The 21,650-nt window shown below is 37.3% G+C and overlaps 2 protein-coding genes across 3 annotated transcripts in view; one reads left to right on the top strand and one right to left on the bottom strand.

The window, feature by feature from the left end:
- The window catches only part of LOC109920528 (piezo-type mechanosensitive ion channel component 2-like), a 696,943-nt gene extending 686,222 nt beyond the window's left edge, over positions 1 to 10,721 (top strand). The window contains exons 54-56 of the mRNA XM_048596193.1: positions 821 to 900; positions 2,704 to 2,896; positions 7,436 to 10,721. Coding sequence (XP_048452150.1) covers positions 821 to 900; positions 2,704 to 2,896; positions 7,436 to 7,688 — 526 coding nt within the window. The 3' untranslated portion in view covers positions 7,689 to 10,721. The remainder of the gene's footprint in view (positions 1 to 820; positions 901 to 2,703; positions 2,897 to 7,435) is intronic.
- An 801-nt stretch (positions 10,722 to 11,522) lies between these two features.
- Positions 11,523 to 21,650, bottom strand: part of LOC109920525 (probable aminopeptidase NPEPL1) — a 35,626-nt gene continuing 25,498 nt past the window's right edge. For both annotated transcript variants that reach the window (XM_020520552.2, XM_048596076.1), the window contains exons 11-12: positions 18,214 to 18,324; positions 11,523 to 13,521 (exon numbers count right to left, since the gene is read on the bottom strand). In XM_020520552.2, the coding sequence (XP_020376141.2) occupies positions 13,360 to 13,521; positions 18,214 to 18,324 (273 nt within the window). In that variant the 3' untranslated portion in view covers positions 11,523 to 13,359. The remainder of the gene's footprint in view (positions 13,522 to 18,213; positions 18,325 to 21,650) is intronic.

The following is a 21,650-nucleotide window of genomic DNA, read 5'->3' as shown; positions in this document are numbered from 1 at the left end:
TAGTCTGGGCTGTGCACACCACCTTCTGTAGTTTCTTACGGTCCTGGGCAGAGCAGTTGCCATACCAGGCCATTATGGACCCGGACAGTATGCTTTCAGTGATGCATCTGTAGAAGTTAGTTAGGGACCTTATGGACATGCCAAATTTCCTGAGCTACCTAAAGAAGAAGAGGCGTTGTTGTGCCACCTTGACTGTTGTGTCTACATGGGAAGTCCTGGACAGTTTGTCAGTTATCGTCACACCGAGGAACCTGATGCTCTTCACCGTCTCAACCTCAGTTCCATTGATGTAGGTGGGGGCATGTTCTTCTCTTTTCTTTCTGCAGTCAATGATCAGTTCTTTAGTTTTGCTGACGTTAAGGCACAGTGCCATGGGATCTCTTGCATCCAACTGAGAGAACAGGTGACGTTTTCATTTAATATTTCACCTGAGAGATTGCACTTCAACGGAGCATCTTGTGCTCACATTGGATTATCAATCCACAATTTTTTGCCCAGGTTAGTTGAATGGAATTTTAATCCACAACTTGATGTCCTCAACTGCTGTAGTAAATTTCACAGTCTTTACAAAGTTGGAACTGCTTCTGCACTGGGATGTCCTGGGGTCAAAATTGTCTTTGATGTTTTGAGAGCAGAATTTTGCCAGAACATCATTATTTCACTTGTCAGTTAACTCACCAATTCGGCTCTGCTGGTGAATGATGTAATTTTCTGAGGCATTGTAGAAATTTAGGGCCATTATTTAGATCATTAAGCAGCAAGAACATTTTTTCTTATTTTTGACAAACTACATATGAATAAAACTGTTTTTATATTACAGAAAAATTGAAAATATATTTCCAAACTACATTAGGGCTCCCAGTGATTCTGAATCAAAACCTGTGAAACAACTTTATGAAAGTAAGTCTGCATATTTACAATGCTCCATACAGAAATATATGAATATTGTGATGTATAATAAGTGAATAACTGAATAAATAAGACTTGAAACTAAAGTGTTAGCCAAGGATTTTCTCAAAGCTGCTCCCACTTCAACTCCAAAACTTCTTTATAATTACAACACTCGCCCATCCTGTTATCTATTTAGGTGGGATTTCTAACACTTCAGTATAAGTGATAAAAGAGCATAATAAATAGGAGTACGCTACATAGCCATCAAATCTACTTTGACATTCAATAATACCATAGTTAATCTTCGGCTTGAACTCCACAGGCTGAATTTTACAGGGGAGTGATGTTGTGAGATTATATTGAGGATGTTATGAGAGACAAGGTCTCATACATATATGAACAACATTTTATTAAAAGTAAGTATTCACACTATACACACAAATGGGTAGGACACAGCATTCATGAAACATTTATGGTTTAGTCCAAGTTCCAAGTGTGTCTAAGTCAACTTCACTGATGACAAATCCCATTCTTAGCATCACATCATAATTATCTTACTGGGGCTGGGGTAGAGTGGGAGGCTGAGCACTGTTTTAATGACAACATCCGGATTGTGGCAAACACCACTTATGCTGAGACAGCATTGGTTATTGTATTTAGGATTGTCAGTTGGCTTGCAATGTGGTGTACTTGCATGTACTGGAAGTTATGTATATTAATACACATGTTCCTATTCTTTGCAGACAGAATGAATGTGGACACACACTGTACCTGTTTCAACTCAACAAAATAGATAACACCGATCCTTTGGTTAATTTCTCAGCGCAATGCCCTGACCAGTCAGATTTATTCTGCCTGGTTTAGAATATAAACCTAACTGCTAACTGTCAATCAGCATTAATGGGAACATTCTCCATTGCAAAGCCTCTGTCAATCAATGTGCATGTACCAACTAAATAGCACTTCCTCTTGTGCGTTTCACCCTGCTTTTGTATTAATATGAAATGTTTGGATGAGTGCAAGCTTTGACAAAATGTAACTTTTAACAGCAACACTGAAGCTCTGACAACCTATCCTGAAAATATATTTAATACTAGTCTCTCCTAGGAAAATAGTTTCTCACATTGTTCTAGTCAAATCTTCCAAATCTGAGAATATGGTTCAATTCTAGCAGGAGGTAGGAGTTGCTCTGAAGAAATTTCCAATGTTTCAATTCAGTTACTAATTAAACTGAAAATTAATTTGTTATAACTCTTAAAAATGCATCCATATGTTGGAATTGTTCACTTTTCCGATCTTTCTCTCTTAACTGACAAAAATCCAATTTGGTTTATTTCATTTTCTAAAATGCCATTATGGCCATTCTTTCACCTTGACTATGTTGAAATCAAAACTTACTGCATCTTCTGCTTACTTGAACACCTTCTTTGCCAAACTCTCAAAAATATTTAGTTTTAATTCATCCTTAAGATTCAGATAGCATCAACATGGCTAGTATTTATTGTCCATCCTCATTATCCTTTTATATGATACACAGTTGTTTACTAGGCTTTTAGGAGGCCAGTTAGTAGTCACCAATGATTCACAATTTCTGACTTTCCATAGTCTTCATTTCTATATTTTCAAACTTTAAAGGCCAAGCTTGATGTCACCTTATTATCCATTCATCTATATTTTAGAAGTTTTACCTTTTTCCAAATTTTGAGACATCCTGACATGGTGTTTGTCTTTTATTACTTACAACAAAGGTATTGATAAAAATATGTAACTTTTTTTCAATATAATGTTTGTTGCGTTCAATTCCCTCAATAGATGATGCTGACTACTGTGAACTCATTGTAAAACTGGTTCAGCAAGGAAACTGCTCTTCAGACCACTGTCAGGAATGGTGGACTGTTAATCAGTCTGAAAGATTCTACAGAAATGATGATAAAGAAAGCCTTGAAATTATTGTATTCAGTGATAAAGTTAGCCCACCTAGCCTTGGATTTCTTGCTGGTTATGGGTAAGATGAGATTTTGTTTATTTTTTTTGATACATTTAAAATGTTTTTGTTATAATTCATTATTACTTAATGAAAACTTCAAATTTCTTGGCTTTTCCCACATGTATGCAAAGTTAATTTCCATTCATTTAGGTATACATGCATCATTATGGCACTACAGAGTCCTTAAAAACATAAAATGGAATGGACTGGGCTGTGCTGCTGGTCACTTTTGACCCATCCCAGAGGCCATTGGCATGAGCATGTCATGCACCAGTACTTTGAGGAGAGACTGATGGGGATGTCAATTTAGCACTCATTCCTGAAACCTCAGCCATGTGACAGTCATTCACAGCCAAATACATATCAGCCACAGGCTGGTGGTTGCAGATGTCAGAACAAGTGACAATACTACTTTATGCATGACAGTATGTTACTCTCTCTCTCCCTCCTGTATTTGCTGAGGCACTTCTTAAGTATTGAATTCACTGAATCAGAAGAGGTGTCATTGGTGTAAATCAAGAGATCCATGTTCACATCATCTACAGCTTGTACATTATGCCTTAACAGTTGGTTTATAATGAGGCAGGATAAGGCAGGAACATACTGTCATCCAGAATTCTCCTCGGCAATACCATCCAGCATTGCCACATCACAGCCCACTTATCATTAGCTCAAGGAAAAAAAGGCATATCCGTCTCTTGATAGTTTCAATTTTGTTCCCTTGTATTAATTGTCACTATGTCTTCAAATCACTAAAACAGAATGTCAACGATTATGTTACACCATGTTTGATTGCCGTACCTGGCATAGCTGAGTAGGTGGAGAAATGTAGAGGCAATAAATGGAAGGTGCGATACTTGAAAAACACAGAAATAGAATATTTCAATGTTGCGCAATAGATCTGAGTGCTAGAAGCTGCTGATAGGTGAGTGATGGAGGTGTTGTGTATTGAATAGCCTGAGGGATTGGTAGTTCACGAGGTACAAGATTTAAAAAAAATTAACGTGTATTGACTAACTTTGACCACCCAAACAAAGCCATTAAACTTGCTCCAACATTGCTGCAAGATCCTCAAAGCCAGACACCAGGATTCACCTGTTCACCAACACACATTACTTTCAGCTTCAGGGGATATTTCTTGATGACTCATAACCTCCTGCTGAAACATAACATCTATCTATATTCCTGTCAAACACCAGCATGGCATCTGTGAATTGCAGAGCCCTCTTCATCTCATTTTAACGTTTTGAATATGCCTTTTTCTTCTATCATTGAAAGAGGAGCTGTCTCTCGACCTTTTCTCCTTTAAGACACTGTTTAAGACTCAGTTTTGATCCATTTCACAACATTTACACAAGGCTAAGACATACTTTCAATTTAACAATATTATTTACACAAGATGAATAGATCTCAAGTGCTTGCACTTTCAGCTACTGAACCTTTGAATGATTAATATTTTTATTGGACTGTAGTGAAGTGTTTTTTTAAACATAGTGGAAGTTGGTTAGAGTCACACCTAGCACACAAAATATTTACTGTCTCTCCAGATATGCTGCCAGACCTGCTGACTTTCTCCAGCAATTTCTGTTTTTGTTTCAGACCTTCAGCATTCTGAGGGTCACCGGACCTGAAATGTTAACTAATTTTTTTCTTCACAGATGGTGCCAGACCTGCTGAGCTTTTCCAGCAACTTCTGTTTTTGTTCCTGATTTTCAGCATCCATAGTTCTTTCGGTTTTCTTCAGCATTCATAGTTCTTTATTATGTTGGTATATAACAGATATCAGGTTGATAATACAAGAGCCAGAATGAATATGAAAATCTCAGTGAGAATGAAAAGGAAATGAGTTAAGACAAATGAAATGTATAAGAAGAGACTGAAGGCACACGAAACTGAATTTAAAAGTTACCCATAAGCAGGAAATTATTAAAAGGGCAATTGAGGGGCCATAAATGACATTTAAACATGGAGCTGGAGAGCAAGGCTAAGATACTAAATGAGTACTTTGCATGTCTTTACCAAGGAAAATGTTGCTGACGTTAATGGTCTAGGAAATTAATAAAGGATACAATAATAAACTGACCAACTACAGTCTAATCTATTTAAAATTAATGGTAAGAAATGTTTTAGACACAATAATCAGAGAAAATGTTAACTCACTGGAACAAGTGCAAAATACTTAAAGAGATCCAGAAAGGTTTTATTAAAGGTAAGTTGTGTTTTACTAACTTGAGTGTTTTAAGGTGATAGATGTAGTTTATGGAAGTATTGCAATAAATAAAGTATAAAGTCACCATTATCTTAACAGACCATTGGGCTGCTCTTATTAGAGAGAGATGACTGGTTGTGGTTTAACCTGAGGGTCACCACATCCAGATGAGGGGAAGAAGTTGAAAAGGTGGGACTTTCATGATTATCTCAGCTGGTGTGGGAATTAAACACATAGCTTTTTGTATCACTCTGCATTGCAAACCAGTTGCCAACTGAGCTAACCAACACCCAGAGGCTTAGATGGCCTTCTAAAAGACTTTTGATAAAATGCCATCATAAATTGCCAGCAGTGTGAAAGTCCATCACACAAAATGGACAGTTCCCCCACGTGTTCAAACTTGGATGAGTGACAAGAAACAGACGGTGTGGTGAAGGGCTGTTTTTCAGACTGGAGTTTCCCAGGGATAAAAAACAGTGGAGTTTCCCAGGGATGCTCCTGACAGGTTTTTTTTTGGTATACTAATTGCTTAGGCTTGGTTGCACAGAGCACAAATTCAAATTTGCAGATTATATTTTGAATTTTTAAGATAGACTTAATGCTGACAGACAGGTTGGAGAAATGAAAAGAGATGGTAGATGAATTAATGTGGAGCAGTATGATATTTCACGAGAAAGAACAACGGGTGGGAAAATACAATAAAGTAGAATTCTAAGGGGTGCATGAACAGAAAGACGTGGGAGTGCATATGCACAATTTTTTCAAGGTAGTAGAACAGGTTGAGAAATTGTTTAAAAGGTTTACAGGATCCAAGCCAATAGAACATGGAGAACAAGAACAGGAAAGTTTATGATGAATTTCGTGAAACATTGTTTTAACCGGCATCACAGTGCCTAATTCTGACCATGACTTTATGAAGAATACACAAAAAAAAACAGAATGGTTCCTGTGAAGAACTTCAGTTATGTGGATAGATTGCAGCAGCTGATGTTCTTAATAGAGAAAGTTGAGAGAAGATTTAAAAGAAGTGCTCAAAATAATGAAGGTCTGGATAGAAAGAAATTGTTTCCTTTGCAATATAAGTACCAGTGGACACCAATTTGAAATGGCTGGCAGAAGAACCAGTGGTAACATGAGAGAAGGCTATGCTATGTAGCAAATAGTTAGTACCTGGGATGCACTATCAGACAGTGTGGTAAAGGCTTGCACAGTTGGGTTTTCAATAAGGGATTTGATGACACCTGAAGAGAAAAAATATTGCAGAGTAATGGGAAAGGGCAGGGGAATGGGACTAGTCAATTTAATTTTGCAGAGCCAACACACCATGATGCTCTCCTCCTGTGCTACGACTATTTCATAATTCTGTTCTGGTGAAGGGTGGTGACTCACCAGTCTCCCAGGTGACAGTTGCTGCAAGGTAATATTTGTTAAAATGGAGGAAGACTCTGAGGGGAGGTGTTAATTTTCCCACATGGCGGTTAAAGCTAGATACACAGTAAGGGAAAAAAAGGAACAAAAACAAAGTTGCTAGAAAAGCTCAGCAGGTCTGGCAGCATTTGTGAAGGAGAAAATAGAGTTAACGTTTCGGGTCCGGTGACCCTTCCTCAGAACTGACAGAACTGAGTTCTGAGGAAGGGTCACCTGACCCAAAACATTAACTCTTGTTTTCTTCTTCGCAGATGCTGCCAGACCTGCTGAGCTTTTCCAGCAATTTTGTTTTTGTTCCTGATTTATAGCATCCGCAGTTCTTTTGGATTTTAGGGGGAAAAAGAAGGATGCATTTGTTACATTATTCTAAGCTCTCAAAATGAAAAGAACAACTCTCAAGTTAATAAGGATTGCAAGTTAATAAGAGAGGTAGATTTTTATTTTGAGGGAGCTTAGCTGATGTTAGAGATAAGATTTAGTCTGTAAGGAAATTAGTAGATGCTAGTTGGGTGAGAGTGGCTGCAGCTCCACTTTTAGAAGTGGGCCTTTTAAAATCTTATCAAATTAGTTGGGGCCTTAGACCTGGTCTTCCAGAATCTAGCTGATGGTCAGTATTGCAATGGAAATCTTAAATAGGCATCAGGTACTTATTACATATATAAAGGAACCAGCTGTTGAATGCATGGGCATTACATGCCAAATTTTTGATCTTTACCAATTTCAATGACTTACTTCATGGCTCATGATAAGTCTGTACTTCCTATCTGACATGTTGGATATTTAAGTTGAGGGTGCTAAACAGCCTCCTAAATGTTGCATAGCCAAATTGCTTGGCTCACATCTTTTCAACTCAAGAAGGAAACCTTTTCTGAATTTCCATTGCCTACCTAATGTTTGATACTATTTTTGTTACTTTTCAGCATCATGGGTCTGTATGCATCAGTTGTGCTGGTTATTGGGAAGTTTGTACGTGAGTTTTTCAGTGGGATCTCTCACGACATCATGTTCGAAGAGCTGCCAAATGTGGATCGAATTTTGAAATTATGTACAGATATCTTCCTGGTTCGAGAGACTGGAGAACTGGAATTAGAGGAGGATCTGTATGCCAAGCTCATCTTCTTGTACAGATCACCAGAAACTATGATCAAATGGACACGTGAAAAGACAAAATGAAAGCTTCTGCTGAGGTGGATAGGGGTATTTTTCTGAAAATAAAACAAAAGCACAATATCATTGAAAAGCTAAGCTATTCACAATAGAGTGACAGCAGCTTTTCCTTATGGAGCCCAGGCAGTCGCACGTTCCTCAAGTCTTCTCTGCCTACAGTCTTCGCTGATACTAAAGACTGGTGCCTGTCCTAACATTCAGCACCAATTGTGGAAACGATTCTGTTGGAACCGAATCTTTCTATTTTTAAGTCAGGCAAAATCAGGGCTTCCGAAATGCTTACCGTCCTTGCAGGCATCATCTTTATCAGTCCTTTATATTTCTGTATGCAATGCAATGATTTTGGACCATATAATCTGCTGTCATTATCACCCAGGCACAGAGGAATAGGACCTGGTGTGATTCAATGGTGACCAAATAATGGGGACTTCACTCATGCATAAGAATTCTTGGATATCACAGGTCTCCAATGGTGTAAGCCTATACTGACTGCCTTGAGCAAGGAAGATAATTTGACAATCTGTTTTGAATGCCTTATTTTATTTGTACAGTCAAAAGAAAAGTATCACCATGTCAGTGATCTTTCTCAGGAAAAATGTTTATTTACCAAAGGCTTTGTGTCTTCTGTAACTTCATTCCCTTATTAAAAACTTCCTCTTAAGCAAATGCTTCTCCAAGATGAAAAGCCCAGATGATACCAGTGAAAACTCTTGAAACTAAAGGTCAGCAAAACATTCAGAATTAATTGAACTTGCAAAGTGCAAAATCTTCCGGTTTTCATTTGTTTGTTTCAACTTCATCAATAGCCCCATAGTTTTAGCAGTTTCTTTTTGTGAAGGGCAGAAAATTGATAATAACTGGATTTTCGTTCCAAATTTTGCTACCTCTCTGAAACACCTCGCCTTTCATCTATGAGATTTGTCATTTGGGAAAGTGGACAATTTATAGTCATTACTGCTTGTATCACTCTTTAACTGATTTTCAGAAAGTACATACTAGTCCACGGCTATTCCTCTCCAATTTGTTATTTCTTCTTGTTGGAATCCATGTAATCTGTTCTACTGCCCCTGGTAGCTTGTAAATTATCAAGAACTTATTGAGAGACTGTCAGAGAAACAATCATGACTCCCACATTGTTGCACACTAGGTTGGAGCAAGCATACACTGTGTCACTCTAGTTTTTGCACAACTTGCATTAGATAAATAAATTTTGTTCATTAGCATTAAATAGAAAAAGGCCCAACTGAGATCTAAACAATTTAGATCGAGAAAAGTCTATTTAAACTTTAAATGCACAAATGTTTGATTTCCATACCTAAATATGCAAAACAATGATGAGGATGGTAGCATGATCAAGTTCCACAGATAATAGTTGCTGTTTTTATATTCTAAATTAATCTTTAAAGAAGATAGTGTTGAGCGCAGTATATAGAATGTGAAATAACTGGAGTCAAAATAAAAAGGATGTTATGTAACCATTCAATATTGCATAATATTCTGACAACGTAGATCGCCTGCTAGAAAGTATGGACTTCTGTATTGCAGATTTATGATAAATTTTGATTTTGATTACATATTTCCACATGCAAATTACTACTGCTACAACTGTTGAAGCATCCATAATCCTGTTAGAGGAGTACAGGGCAAAACATCAGTCTGATGTATTTTAATGTTGATTTTATTGACTTACCAACGTGCAAATATGGTTAAAGATTCAAAATGGGGAGCTATTTCTAGGTCATGGTATTATTGATAGCATAAAATCAAAACACAATTATTAGATCTTTAAAAATCAAATGATTTGGGAAACCCTTTATAAAAATTAATCCACTGTTGCAGCAAGGGTTATTCCACCATAATGTTGCAGTGTACAGATGTAGAATTATTTTTCAACTTGTGCTTTGCAAAATATGAATCGTTAATTCTTGAGGCGATCATTCTGTTTCATATATATCGTTACTTAGAGAAGCCAGCTCAGTTCACAGCTATTGACATTTGTATCAATAAGAAATTATTAATAATGCAAAGGAGGGATTGTAACATAGCATTCATTGGTAGTTTCTCTATTGAATTATCTAATTCAGTAACTGACCAACTATTACACAATCACAGGACAGTTCAATTATTACAGCTTTTGGAGCTCACTATATTGTGTTTTTCAATTCTATATGAGATATTTAAACAGCATTGGAGTCCGGGTTTAATGGGGTTTGAAAATAAGTGTTTGCTTCAAGAGGATCTGGGCAAGAAATTCAGTACCTCAGTGATAATGTGCATGAGGAAAAGTGATTAAATAATTAATTAACCACATGATCTTGAAAAAATAACAGTGGTCAGGTGGGGGGGGGGCACAGAGTTTCTAAAACTACTTTATAGGGTTAAAACTGAAAAAAAATGTAGCTGTGTAAAGTTGCAAAACTCTACAGTCTGCAATATTACAATTAAGGTAACCCTTGAAGACCATTTTATAATTATCTCTTTTAAAGAAAAATTCACGCAAGAGAGAATTTTCATATGCAAATGTTAAGAACTTTTCATCTTTTGAGAGGAATTCATTGCAATTCCTGCCACATAGAATGGGGGGGGGGCAACTGTTACTTTTCCTTTGATTTTCTGTAACTACCTTAACCATGTTTATTGAAACAAAATAGCAATTTTGATCCTACTTATTGACAATCCAGTTGCACGTTCTAACCCTCTCCAACATGTGCACTGTTTCAGATGATTTTAAATGAATATTTCTGAAAATGAATGATAGTAGTTTGTAAAACTAAGTTTTGTATGACACAGGAGTTACGTGGTTCCTCAGCAGATTTCAATATTACAACATGCTAAGGTGTATTTATATTTCATGTTCATTCATAAACTTCTGGAATACTGAAATTAGTTTAGAAATTATGCAATAAGCTTTGCTTCTAGTTGGATTAGTCTGGTTTCCCTGAGCAGGATGCTGCCTCCCAGACCCAAGATTGTGACCCTGCTGTCAACAGTTACCAGTGGAAATATGTCCCTGTTTTATATTTGTTTCTAAAACATATCACCAAGTGATGAACATTTTGAATAAAATTCTTGAAAAGTGGATCTTCTCTCACCAGTAAATTTGTGAAATATGATCGGGGCATTCATCCTAAGTTGCTTGATCTGCGTTTGTTTTAAAGTTATCTGGGAATTTAGAGAATTAGTTCAAGTTTCATAATGCATCTAAATTTTCTACAGCAAGAGCTCATCAATAAAGAGAATACTCTCTACAAAATCTAAACATTTGCAAAAACTATTTAAACCATAACAAACCATCTCCCTATTAAAGCAAGCAAGCATTTATTTTTGGTAAGGATTTATTACAGTAGTTTAATCTCTGTAAAACAGCAAAACATCAGTTTGAAAACAGAATTAGGACCCTGAATTCCTCTGAAATATACTTGGAATTTATTTAATGTGGTTTATATGGGCTTAGAAAGATTAATGATGATTTATCACACTAGATGAAAGTAAAAATTCCCAGGATAAAGGGAAGGTCAATAAATTGGCAAATTTATGAGACCCAGTAAGTGAATAATTCTGAATGAACCTAATGCATCTCTGGTTTATAAATTAATCTTTAACCAGATAAAGATGGTTTTTTTAATATCCTTGTAATAATTAGCAACCTGGGATGACTTAACTAGCATGATTCATACTTTTTGGAAGGGGCAGGGGAGGGGGTGTGAGGGAGCATTCAAAAAATGCAGTGTATTGCAACCCCACTACCTATCCAATATCCTCATTATCTAAAAGGTTCTGTCCTTGGTGCCAGTAATGAAGTTACCATTTTGATCATTAAAGAAACAGAAAAGTCTTGCAAAATGTTAAATTATTTTATGTACATAATTTGAAATACATAAAAATATATAAAAATGCTTTACAAGTATTTGCGAGGTAGAGCCAAGATCATCATTACAAAAATTTGATAAATTCATTACAGCTTTTAGCTATTCTAGAAATAATTACACAAGGTTCATTCTCTAAATGTAAACTGAGCAACACTCATATTTTGGAGATTTCAAGTGTTGCCTACAAGGTGAATTGCGTTCTGAATTTTTCCATCATGAACGCAAGAAAAAAATCACTAACAGGGAGAAACAGATCTTGAGCCACCTTGAAAACAATACATTGATCTCAACAGTTCAAAGTTTTATGGACACCACTGTGCAAATCTGGCTAACAGTAGTTTCCAAAATACATATGTTTCATAGAAGTAAAAACCCTGACTTTAGTCCAGAATACAATAACCACCATGGTAGGATTAAAGACATTACAACATTTAGCAAAGCTCACATCTGGATTTTCAATTGATTAATGATGCTCATTTTTTAAAAAATCTCATGATCTTTTAGCTATAGTACACACAATAGTTTAAAAAGTTTGATGACAAAGTTGATAAAGGCATTCTTAAAAGTGAAGGCAATTTTAAGAGGAAGGCAAATGTAAGGTGCGTATTTATTTGTACCATGGGGAAAAAAATGCTAACATTTGTGAAAATATGTCAATCTCGTGACTCACAAGAAACGTGGAGTTGAGTACCTTTCTTTGCTCCACTATTCTAGTGATTTATCAATACTGATCATCCCTGTGCTAACAAAGAAGGAACTGCAAAGCCTGAACTTCAGTCTAGTATGAGAATTCTAGATAAAAACCCTAGGATACAAATGCAGTTAGATTAATCTATGCATCCATTGAGAGACTATTCTTTACTGGGGACTCATTCTCAAATGCAACTCAATAAGTTGGAAGACTCAGCCCCCACTGTGTTCAATGGAGTACTTTTGGTTTTAAGGGTGCACTTCAGTTCGCAAATAAAAAAAAACACCTAGAAGACGCAGCTACCAAACTGGACAGTAGACAACTAAAAAAAAAATTGTTAGCATTTTGTATGAAGTAATTTCTGAAGACAACATCATCACTTTAAAGATTATGGATGCAAAATGTTAGCACTGTAGTCTTGTCTAAATATTGGAATAATTTCGAAACAAAGCCCTGCAACATGTAAAAAAAATCCTGCATTCAGTGTTAATCCTTTAGCTTTAACATAGCCCATTTATTTGCCCCAAAACATGACGGGATTGCCTGTCACTCTCTCTCATTCTCAACAGTTAGAACTGAACACGAGCTCTTGTGCCACCCGACATTAGGACAAATCTTTGCTATATCATTCTATTCAAGGAGTACGGGTCACAAGTAAAGATTGAGTGATTCACAATCAATTTATAGGTTAAATGACAAATTCTGTAAAACCTGACCGTCAAGATGGACAAACACCAACGTGGTCAAGAACTTTTCAAATCAACGTACAGCAAATTAAGTCGTCAAACTGATATCAGATATCCTAAGAGGTGCTAGGTCAGATTTAGATTATGTGAAAAGTTGCAACTTTTGCAAGTCAATAAATCACATTATGGTAATAAAGCCAAAATAATAGATTCCTTCTGCATCATTTGAAATTTAACATTTGAAACATGACCCAATTTATGTCTACATATGCTAGTATCCAGCAACTGCACACCATCATGGATATAGCAGTTAGTATTTAAATTCGCACGGCATCTACTCGAAAGCATAATTCAACAGATAGGCTCACACCGGTTCAGTAGTAGTCTATATCCAAGTAACAAAAAAGAATGAACATAACCTCAGGCAGAATTTATACCAGCCGTCTCTTTTTACAGCAATTTTCCATTGTATTATCACCTTCTGTAGCAAAATTAACACCAACTGGTGAAATCAAGTTCAATAATGCATCATCTGTTGCACGACCAAACAATGCTAGTAGTAGAGCTACCCCGTAGCCTGTAGCACGTGCTCCCTGATGGGAAAAAAAGTGCAAACATTAGTTTTTCTGCTCAAACTCTTCTTTCAGTTTCAAAGAAATATAAAAATCAACTGCAATGGAACTGAAATAAGGAGAAATTTCTTCACCCAGAGGCTTGTGAATATTTAGGATTATCTAGAGAACTGTGGATGTTCAATTACTCAGTATATTCAAGAATACAACTGAGAGATTTTTGCACATTAAAGGAAATGAAGAATACAGGGATAGATTGAGTATGGAAGATCTGGCATGACCTCACTGTATGGCAAAGCATACCCAAAGCGCACACAGCCCATTCTGATTCCTTATATTCTTATGGATGAACCACCAAAAAGTACATCAAAGAACACCAGAAGACTTCATCCAACAATCAGAACAATTCATCATTATCCACTCTTCTCAAGCAACTAGAATCCTTTATGAAAACAATGAACTAAACCACTTATAAGAATCATTTGCAACATGCAGTCCACAGTTCTCATTTGCAACATGAAGTTTTACTTTGTGAAACTTCAACATAATTCAAAGTTTAGGCATTTGAGACTAAAATATTATAGTAGATTTGAAATGCCAATACAATACTTAATTGAAAACACGTTTGCAAAATCACTTCACCTTGCTGTTGTGGTATATGGTGATTTTATATAAGTTGGGCACTATTTACTCTGAAGTCAAATATTCCACTCTACTTCTTACATAAGTCATTCCAAATATTCTGAAACACACCAAACACTAACTGACCCCGCAACTGCCTCAGGTCCTCCCCAGTTCCACCACAGTACATTAAGCCTACCTGTATTTAGTGCAGCTGGTCTCCCTGCTATAGGGAAGATGTTAAATTTGAAAGGGTGCAGAAAAGAATTAAGGATGTTGCTGGAGTTGGTATAGAGAGAGGCTAAAGAGGCTGGGGCTATTTGTCCTGGAGAATCAAAGGCTGAGGGGTGACCTTATAGAGGTTTATAAGGGTTATGATGAGTAGCCAAGGTCTTTTTTCAAGTACAGGTGAGTCCAAAACTAGATGAAGCATAGGTTTAAGGTGAGAGGGGAAAGCTATAAAAGGAACCTAAGGGGCAATGTTTTCAAGCAGAGGATGATGGGTGTATGGAATGAGCTGCCAGAAAAAGTGGTGTAGGTTGGTACAATTACAACATTTAAAAGGCATCTGGATAGCTACATGAATAGGAGGGGTTTAGAGATATGTGGGCCAAATGCTGGCAAATGGGACTAGATTAATTTAGGATATTTGGTCGGCATGGACAAGTTGGACCGGTGTCTCTTTCTGTGCTGTATAACTTCACGTCTCTATGACTATGACTCTATGCACTCGCACCAACTTTGGAATTCAAGGCTTTCTCAGATCCAGACATCATTAATCACACTTCTCTCAAGAGGAAATAAACAAAAAAAAAAGTATAAAGAGTTTGAAAATAAAACACAAGAGTTAGGAGCAGTAACAGTCTACTTGGCCCTCAGGCCTGCTCCACTGTTCAATAAGATCAAGGCTGATCTGATTACTCCACATTCCTGCCTTCTCCTAACAACCAAGCATCTATCCAGCTCAGACTTAAAAATATTCAAAACCTCTCCTTCCACAACTTTTTGAGTAGGTGTGTTGCCAAGATTCATGACGCTCAGAGAAAAAGTTCCATGTGTCTTCAATGGACCCCTGATTCTTCTTTGGGGAAAAAAAAAACAGTGACTCCTAGATTGTCCCAAAATAGGAAACATTCTTTCTGCATAAACTGCGTCAACACCCTCAAGATCTTATGCTTCAATCAAGTAACCTCTTATCCTTCTAAACTCCAGAGGATACAGCTCAGTCTGTTCCTCGTAAGACAGTCTACCCATTTCAGGTCTTAATCAAGTAACCCTTCTCAGAACTGCCTTCAAGATATTTACCTCCTTTATTAAGCAAGGTGACCAACCTATTTCCCCCACCGTCCCCCCCCCCACCCCGAATCACCCTCTTCAGAGATGTTATTACACACCTCTACAGCAAGTGCAACTTGAACCCAGGCCTCTTGGTCCAGGGGTACAGACACTACTACTGTGTCACAAGAGGGCCCTACTGTACACACTATTCCAAATGTAGTCTCACCAATACCCTGTATGACAAAAGCATAAGCTCCCTACTTTTGTATTCAATTTCCTTCACAAGAATAACATTCATCTAGCTTTCCTAATTACTTGCTGAACTTGCTAGCCTTTTGCAATTCATATGTACTGGGACACACAGAACACACTGCATCTCAGAGTTCTCTAACTTCTCATCATTTAGGTAATAGGCTTTTTTTAATAATTTGTCCTACCAAAATGGATAATTTCATATTAACCTAATTATACTACATTTATTTTTCATGTTACCTAGACACTTCTGTCCATGCCAATATGTTACTCTCCACACCATTAGCCTTTATTTTCTGCAAACATTTTTGACGCTGGCACCTGATCAAATGCCTTGTGGAAATCTTAGTACAGTACATCCACTAGATCCCCTTCAAACACAGCCCATATTATTTCTTCAAAGAACTCCAATAAATTGGTTTCCATTGATTTCCATTTCAAAAACCATGTTGACGCTGCCTAATATACTTTGTAATTTTTTAACAGCTTCTATTTTTATTTCCCTATGAAAGCTGCTATGCTAACAAGCCTGAAATTTCCGGTTTCCTGCGCTCTCTTTTGAATAAAGAAGTTGTATTTTCCATCTTTTTCTCTAATGGTACCATTTCCAAATCTGTGGAATTTTAGAAAATTAAAACCAAATCACCTATCTCACTAGTTACTTCTTTTAACACCCAGAATGAAATCCATCAGGACCTAGAGATTTGTCAGTGCACAGCTCCAACAGCGGACTGAGCAATACTTCGCTAGTGACTGTAATTTTCTGGAGTTCCTCCGGCTCTTCTATTTCCTGACTTACAACTATAAGAGATTACCTGTACCCCCTCCAGTGAGGACCAATGCAAAATTGTTGATCGATACATCCGCCAATGTCAATTCCCCAGACTCACTTTCTACAAGACCAATACTCACTTTGTTAATGTTTCACCTTTTCAAATATCTATGAAAACTCTTACTAGCTTTTTTTTTTTAAATATTTCTAGCTAGATTTCTCTCAGTCTAATTTTTCCCATTAATTTTTTAGTCATTCTCTTATTGTTTTATATTCTGGCTTACGACGTATCTTTGCGCAATTAAAGGCTTTTTCTTTAAGTATGAAACTATCTTGTAACTTTTTCCACTTCTTCTCCTTGGAAATTTTCTCTCGTTGGAATGTCTATTCTGCGTATTCTGAAATATCCCCTTAAATGTCCAACATTGCACATCTATTGACCTACCTCTTACCCTAATTAGTTATTTTGCTAGCTCTACTTTCATGCCCTCACAATTTCCCTTACTTAAATTTAAAACACAAATCCTGGACTCACTCCTCTCCCACAAACTAAAAAATGTATAATTTATTATATTATGATTGCTGTTACCTCATAGTGCCTTTACGGAGGTCACTAATTAATTTGATCTTGTTGCACATTACCAGGTTTAGTATAGCCTGCTCTCTAGTCAGCTCCAGAACGTGCTGTTCTCTGAAACTATCTCAAAACATTCCATGAACCCACCAACGTTACATTTGCCCATCTGATTTTTCCTATATGTAAATTAAAATCCTCTATGATAATCTTTGTATCTTTATGACAAGATCCCATTATTTCTACCTTTACACTCCATCCCACCATGTGGTTATGGTTAGGGGCCTACACACCACTCCCAGAAATGATTTATTACTTTCACATTTGTCATCTAACCCAAATTGCTTCTCCAATAAAAGCAAACTACCGCAGATGCTGGAAATCTGAAACAAACACACAGAATGCTGAAGAAAATCAGCAGGTCTGGCAGCATTTGCAGAGAAAGTGAGTCAACATTTTGAGTTTGGTATGACTTCTTCAGAACTATCTTTCCTAGTTTCTTAAACGTAGATCATTCCGGTTTATTCTGCTGATACCATTATTAATTATCACAACCACTCCTCCATTTTTTCCAAGTTTCTTGTCCTTCCTAAATGTCCTACTCCCTTGAACATTCAGGTTCCAATCCATGTCATTCAGCAGCCATGTCTCTGTAATGACTATCAGATTGCACATTTATTTTTATTAGCCTGATCAGTATAACTAATGTTCTGAATTCTACGTGCAATCAGATAGACACAGTCATTAGTTTAATCCTTTTATTATTTTTGTAACCTCTAACCTCATCTAATTTACTTTGATATGTACTTTGTGACAGGAAGAGATACATTCTCTTTTACCTTGGCTCTAAATTTTGATTCTCCACATCTTCCCAAATTGGATCCCTTGTCCCCACTACTTCATTAAAAACCCTCTCTACTTCCCTAGCTATGTAGCCCACTATAACACCAGTCCCAGCATAGTTCCAGGTGTAGATTGTTTCACAAGTGCAGAACCCACTTCCGGAGTCCTGGTATAGATAAGACGTGTATAAACAGCTAGCAAATACATCAAGTTACAAAACAAAAACATTTTGGTTAGACACATTTTGCACTTGAAGATAAAAATAAATCAATTTACCTTTTATGCATTTTGAGTATAGTAATAGAGATTTACTGAATGCAGCCATAACTCATGATATGCAATTACTACATAAAGATAAACTACAAATACTCACAGTGTGAACTGGCGATGCCATGTCAATATGCACCCAGATGCCTGGCCAATCAAAACCAATATGGGCTTCAATAAACAAGCCCGCACATGAACTCATAGCATTGGCTCGATCCTGCAATGAAACAATCGGATTATATTGGAGATAAAACCATTCAGCTGCTTTCCAGTAAACGAACAGTTCATTTATGCACAAGTGTTTTCTTGCAATCTCTACATTTTCAAACAGAAGATTTCTGAATAAAAATATAACGCAGAATAAAAACTCAACAATCAATGGTGTTAAAAACTGACAGAAATTTACAGGTTAGGATATGTTCCTTTGCTGCCTGAGAGAGAGCTATCCAATCAATGTTCCCTCTAATTATTTCTTTTGCTGCTCTGACCTTCAAGGTCTGTGTGTGGGAGTGTCTTTGAAAATGGAAGCCAATGTGTCAGCATGGTGATCAGCTCTCCGAGAGGCTGCATGACCATGTAGTTTAGAGGGAATAATGTCTTGAACATAATCCCATTTCCAAGCATTTGGACATTACAGGTTACAGCAACTTACCTGCATAATTGAGTACTTCTTAAAATATGCTGAGGGTGTTAGCCTCTACCTTACATTTAAGCAGAGAGCCCTCCTTGAACTGTATGGGTGTAAACAAATTCTCAATTCCTCTCGAATCTCTCCAAGGATTATTTGACTCTAACCTCCAAAGTATTGATCTCTTGGCTAAAATAGGTAATTACTATGCAAAATTTCTAGGCTCCTCCATGACTTACACACTTCAGCATAAAGGACGAGGCTTAATCATTTGCAAATCCACCTTGACCTCTACCCAAGGTCCACAGCATCACAGATGCCAAACTTCAACAAATTTGATTTACTCCACATCATATGAAGGCACGCCTGAAGGCAGTGAATAAGGGGCTATGAGCCTTGATAACATCCTGGTAACAGTACTAAAGACTGTGCTTCAGAACCCGCCATCCTCCTAGCCAAGCTACTCCAGAACAGTTACAACACTGGCATCTACCCACTAACATAGAAAATTGCCTAGATATGTCCAATACACAGAAAACGGAACAAATCCAATTCAGAAGATGACTGCCCCAGTCTGCTCTTGATCAATATGATGCAAGGGTCATTGATACTGCTATACAGTCAGCAGTAACCTTCTCACAGATGTTCAGCTTGATACTGTTAGAGATGCTAAGCTCTGACTTCATCAGAGCCTTGATCCAAACATGTATGAAATAGTTCAACTTCATAGTGAGGTGAAAGTGACTGCTCTTGATATCAAGACTGCATTTGACTGAGAGTGGTACCAAGAAGCCCTAGCAAAACTGGAGTCAGATAGGAGTCAGGGGCATAAATCTCTGTTAGTTGGAGTCAGACCTAATGTAAAAGGAAGATGGTCAAGTTTGTTGGAGGTGAATCATCTCAGACCCAGGACATCACTGCAGGGTACCATATCCCAAGCTCAAAAATATTCAGCTGCTTTAATGACTTTTCCTCCATCATAAAGTAGGAAGCGAGGTGCTTCCCTGATGATTGTTCAGCACCATTCATGACTTTTCACTTACTAAAGCAACCCATGTCCACAAGCAGGAAGACCTGAATGGCATTCAAGCTTTGGCTAAAAAAAGTGGCAACTAACTTTCGCTGCACATAAATGGCACACAATGACCACCTTCTAGAACAATAATCTAACAATCTTAACAATCAATAGTGTTACATAACTGAATTCCCCCTAACAATAACCTGGGGGCAGGGGAGCTACCACTGGCCAGAAATGCCTAGACCAGTCATAGAAATAATATAGCAACAAGGTACAGGTCAGGAGTAGGGTGGAGTATTTGGATAATTGCAGCTCTAACAACATTCAAAAACATCAAAACAATCCTGGACAAAGCATCTAGTTTGATTAGCATCCCATGTGCTACCTTAAATCTTCACAAGCGCAAAGACTGCAACATATACCTTATAGAAGATGCACAGTAGTAACTTGACAAATATTCTTTAACAGCACCTTAGAAACTCAATACAGCTACTATCTGCAAATGCAGATGCAGGTAAATACAAGTATATGACTGCAAGCTCCCCTCCAAGCTGTGCACAATCCTGACTTTTAACTATGTCATCAGCTCTTCACTGCTGTTGCAGCAAAATCGTGGCACTTTCTTTCTGTGAGTTTGTCTACCCCAGATGGACTACAGCAATTCAATTATATAGTTCATCACCTTCTTGAATGCAATCAGGACTGACCAATAAATGGGAAATTTGTCAGTGACAGTCACATCCTATGAAATAATTTTTTTTAAAAATCTCCCTTCAACGACATTCCCCCTAAATTTTTTTTCTGCTGCATTGACCTGTGTGTGGTAATGCCTTCCACATTCAGAACCCATTGCATTGAGACACTGATCAGAGTGTATGGAACCTCCCAGCAGCTACGTAGCTTACAGGAAACGTTCCTTCCCCTGCTTGAAGGAAAACAGTCCGAGCCAGCTAAAATTTTACAATCCTGGCAACATCTGCATGAATTTTCTCTGTACCCTCTCTACAATTACATCCTTTGGTAATGCAGTGACCAGAATTGTACACAGTATTCCATTTATGGCCTCACTTGAGTTTTGTACAGTTGCATAACTTCCCTCTCTTAAAAACAGAAATTGCTGGAACTGTGCTCTAAGGAATTCAAAACGTTAACTCTCCAGAGATTTCTCTCCAGAGATATTGCCAGACTTGCCGAGCTTTTCCAGCAATTTCTGTTTCTGTTCCCTCTCTTCTTATTTTCTAAACCTTGGCAAACAAAAAATTCCAAAGCCTGTCAGACACCTTAGCGACATGACCCCTTACGGACCCGTTACGTTCACGTTTCTGTGGGCACATATTCTGAGGTCCCTCTGTCCTCCACACTTCTCAGTAGTCCAGAAGCACTAATGTAATCTCTTAACTTGTTTACTTTGTACTTTCTCAGGATTAAATTCTATTTGTCACATTTCTGCCCAGCTGACCAATCCATTGATCGCTTTTGGCAGTCTACAGCTTTCTTCCTCATCAAATCCCTCAACAGCCAATTCTTTCATCCTCTGTAAGCTTCCCAGTCATGGTACCTGCACTTAAATCTAAAATCATACATAAAACCTCACACATGAACGTACATGCACAATTAGCCCACACTACCAAAGGTAAAAATTTCCTTTGTGATTCTGTGGTTCATCCTATACCTTTGCAGCCATACACTTGCTTGTTAATTGTGATATTTAAAGGCCAAGAAAATGGGCGCATACACACACATATATATTATACACACATAAATATGTACAGTAAAATATGTAATCGCTTCTTGAACTGGTATTGTTCCACAGTTGAGTAGTTTGTAATCACTATAAAACAGGATCACAATAACTAAGCAGAATTATTGCCAAGCTAACCTTCATAAAAGAGAGGGT

The sequence above is a fragment of the Rhincodon typus genome, chromosome 4 (genome assembly GCF_021869965.1).
Source record: "Rhincodon typus isolate 14 chromosome 4, sRhiTyp1.1, whole genome shotgun sequence".
NCBI lineage: Eukaryota > Metazoa > Chordata > Chondrichthyes > Orectolobiformes > Rhincodontidae > Rhincodon > Rhincodon typus.
This window is presented reverse-complemented; position numbering and strand designations above follow the sequence as displayed.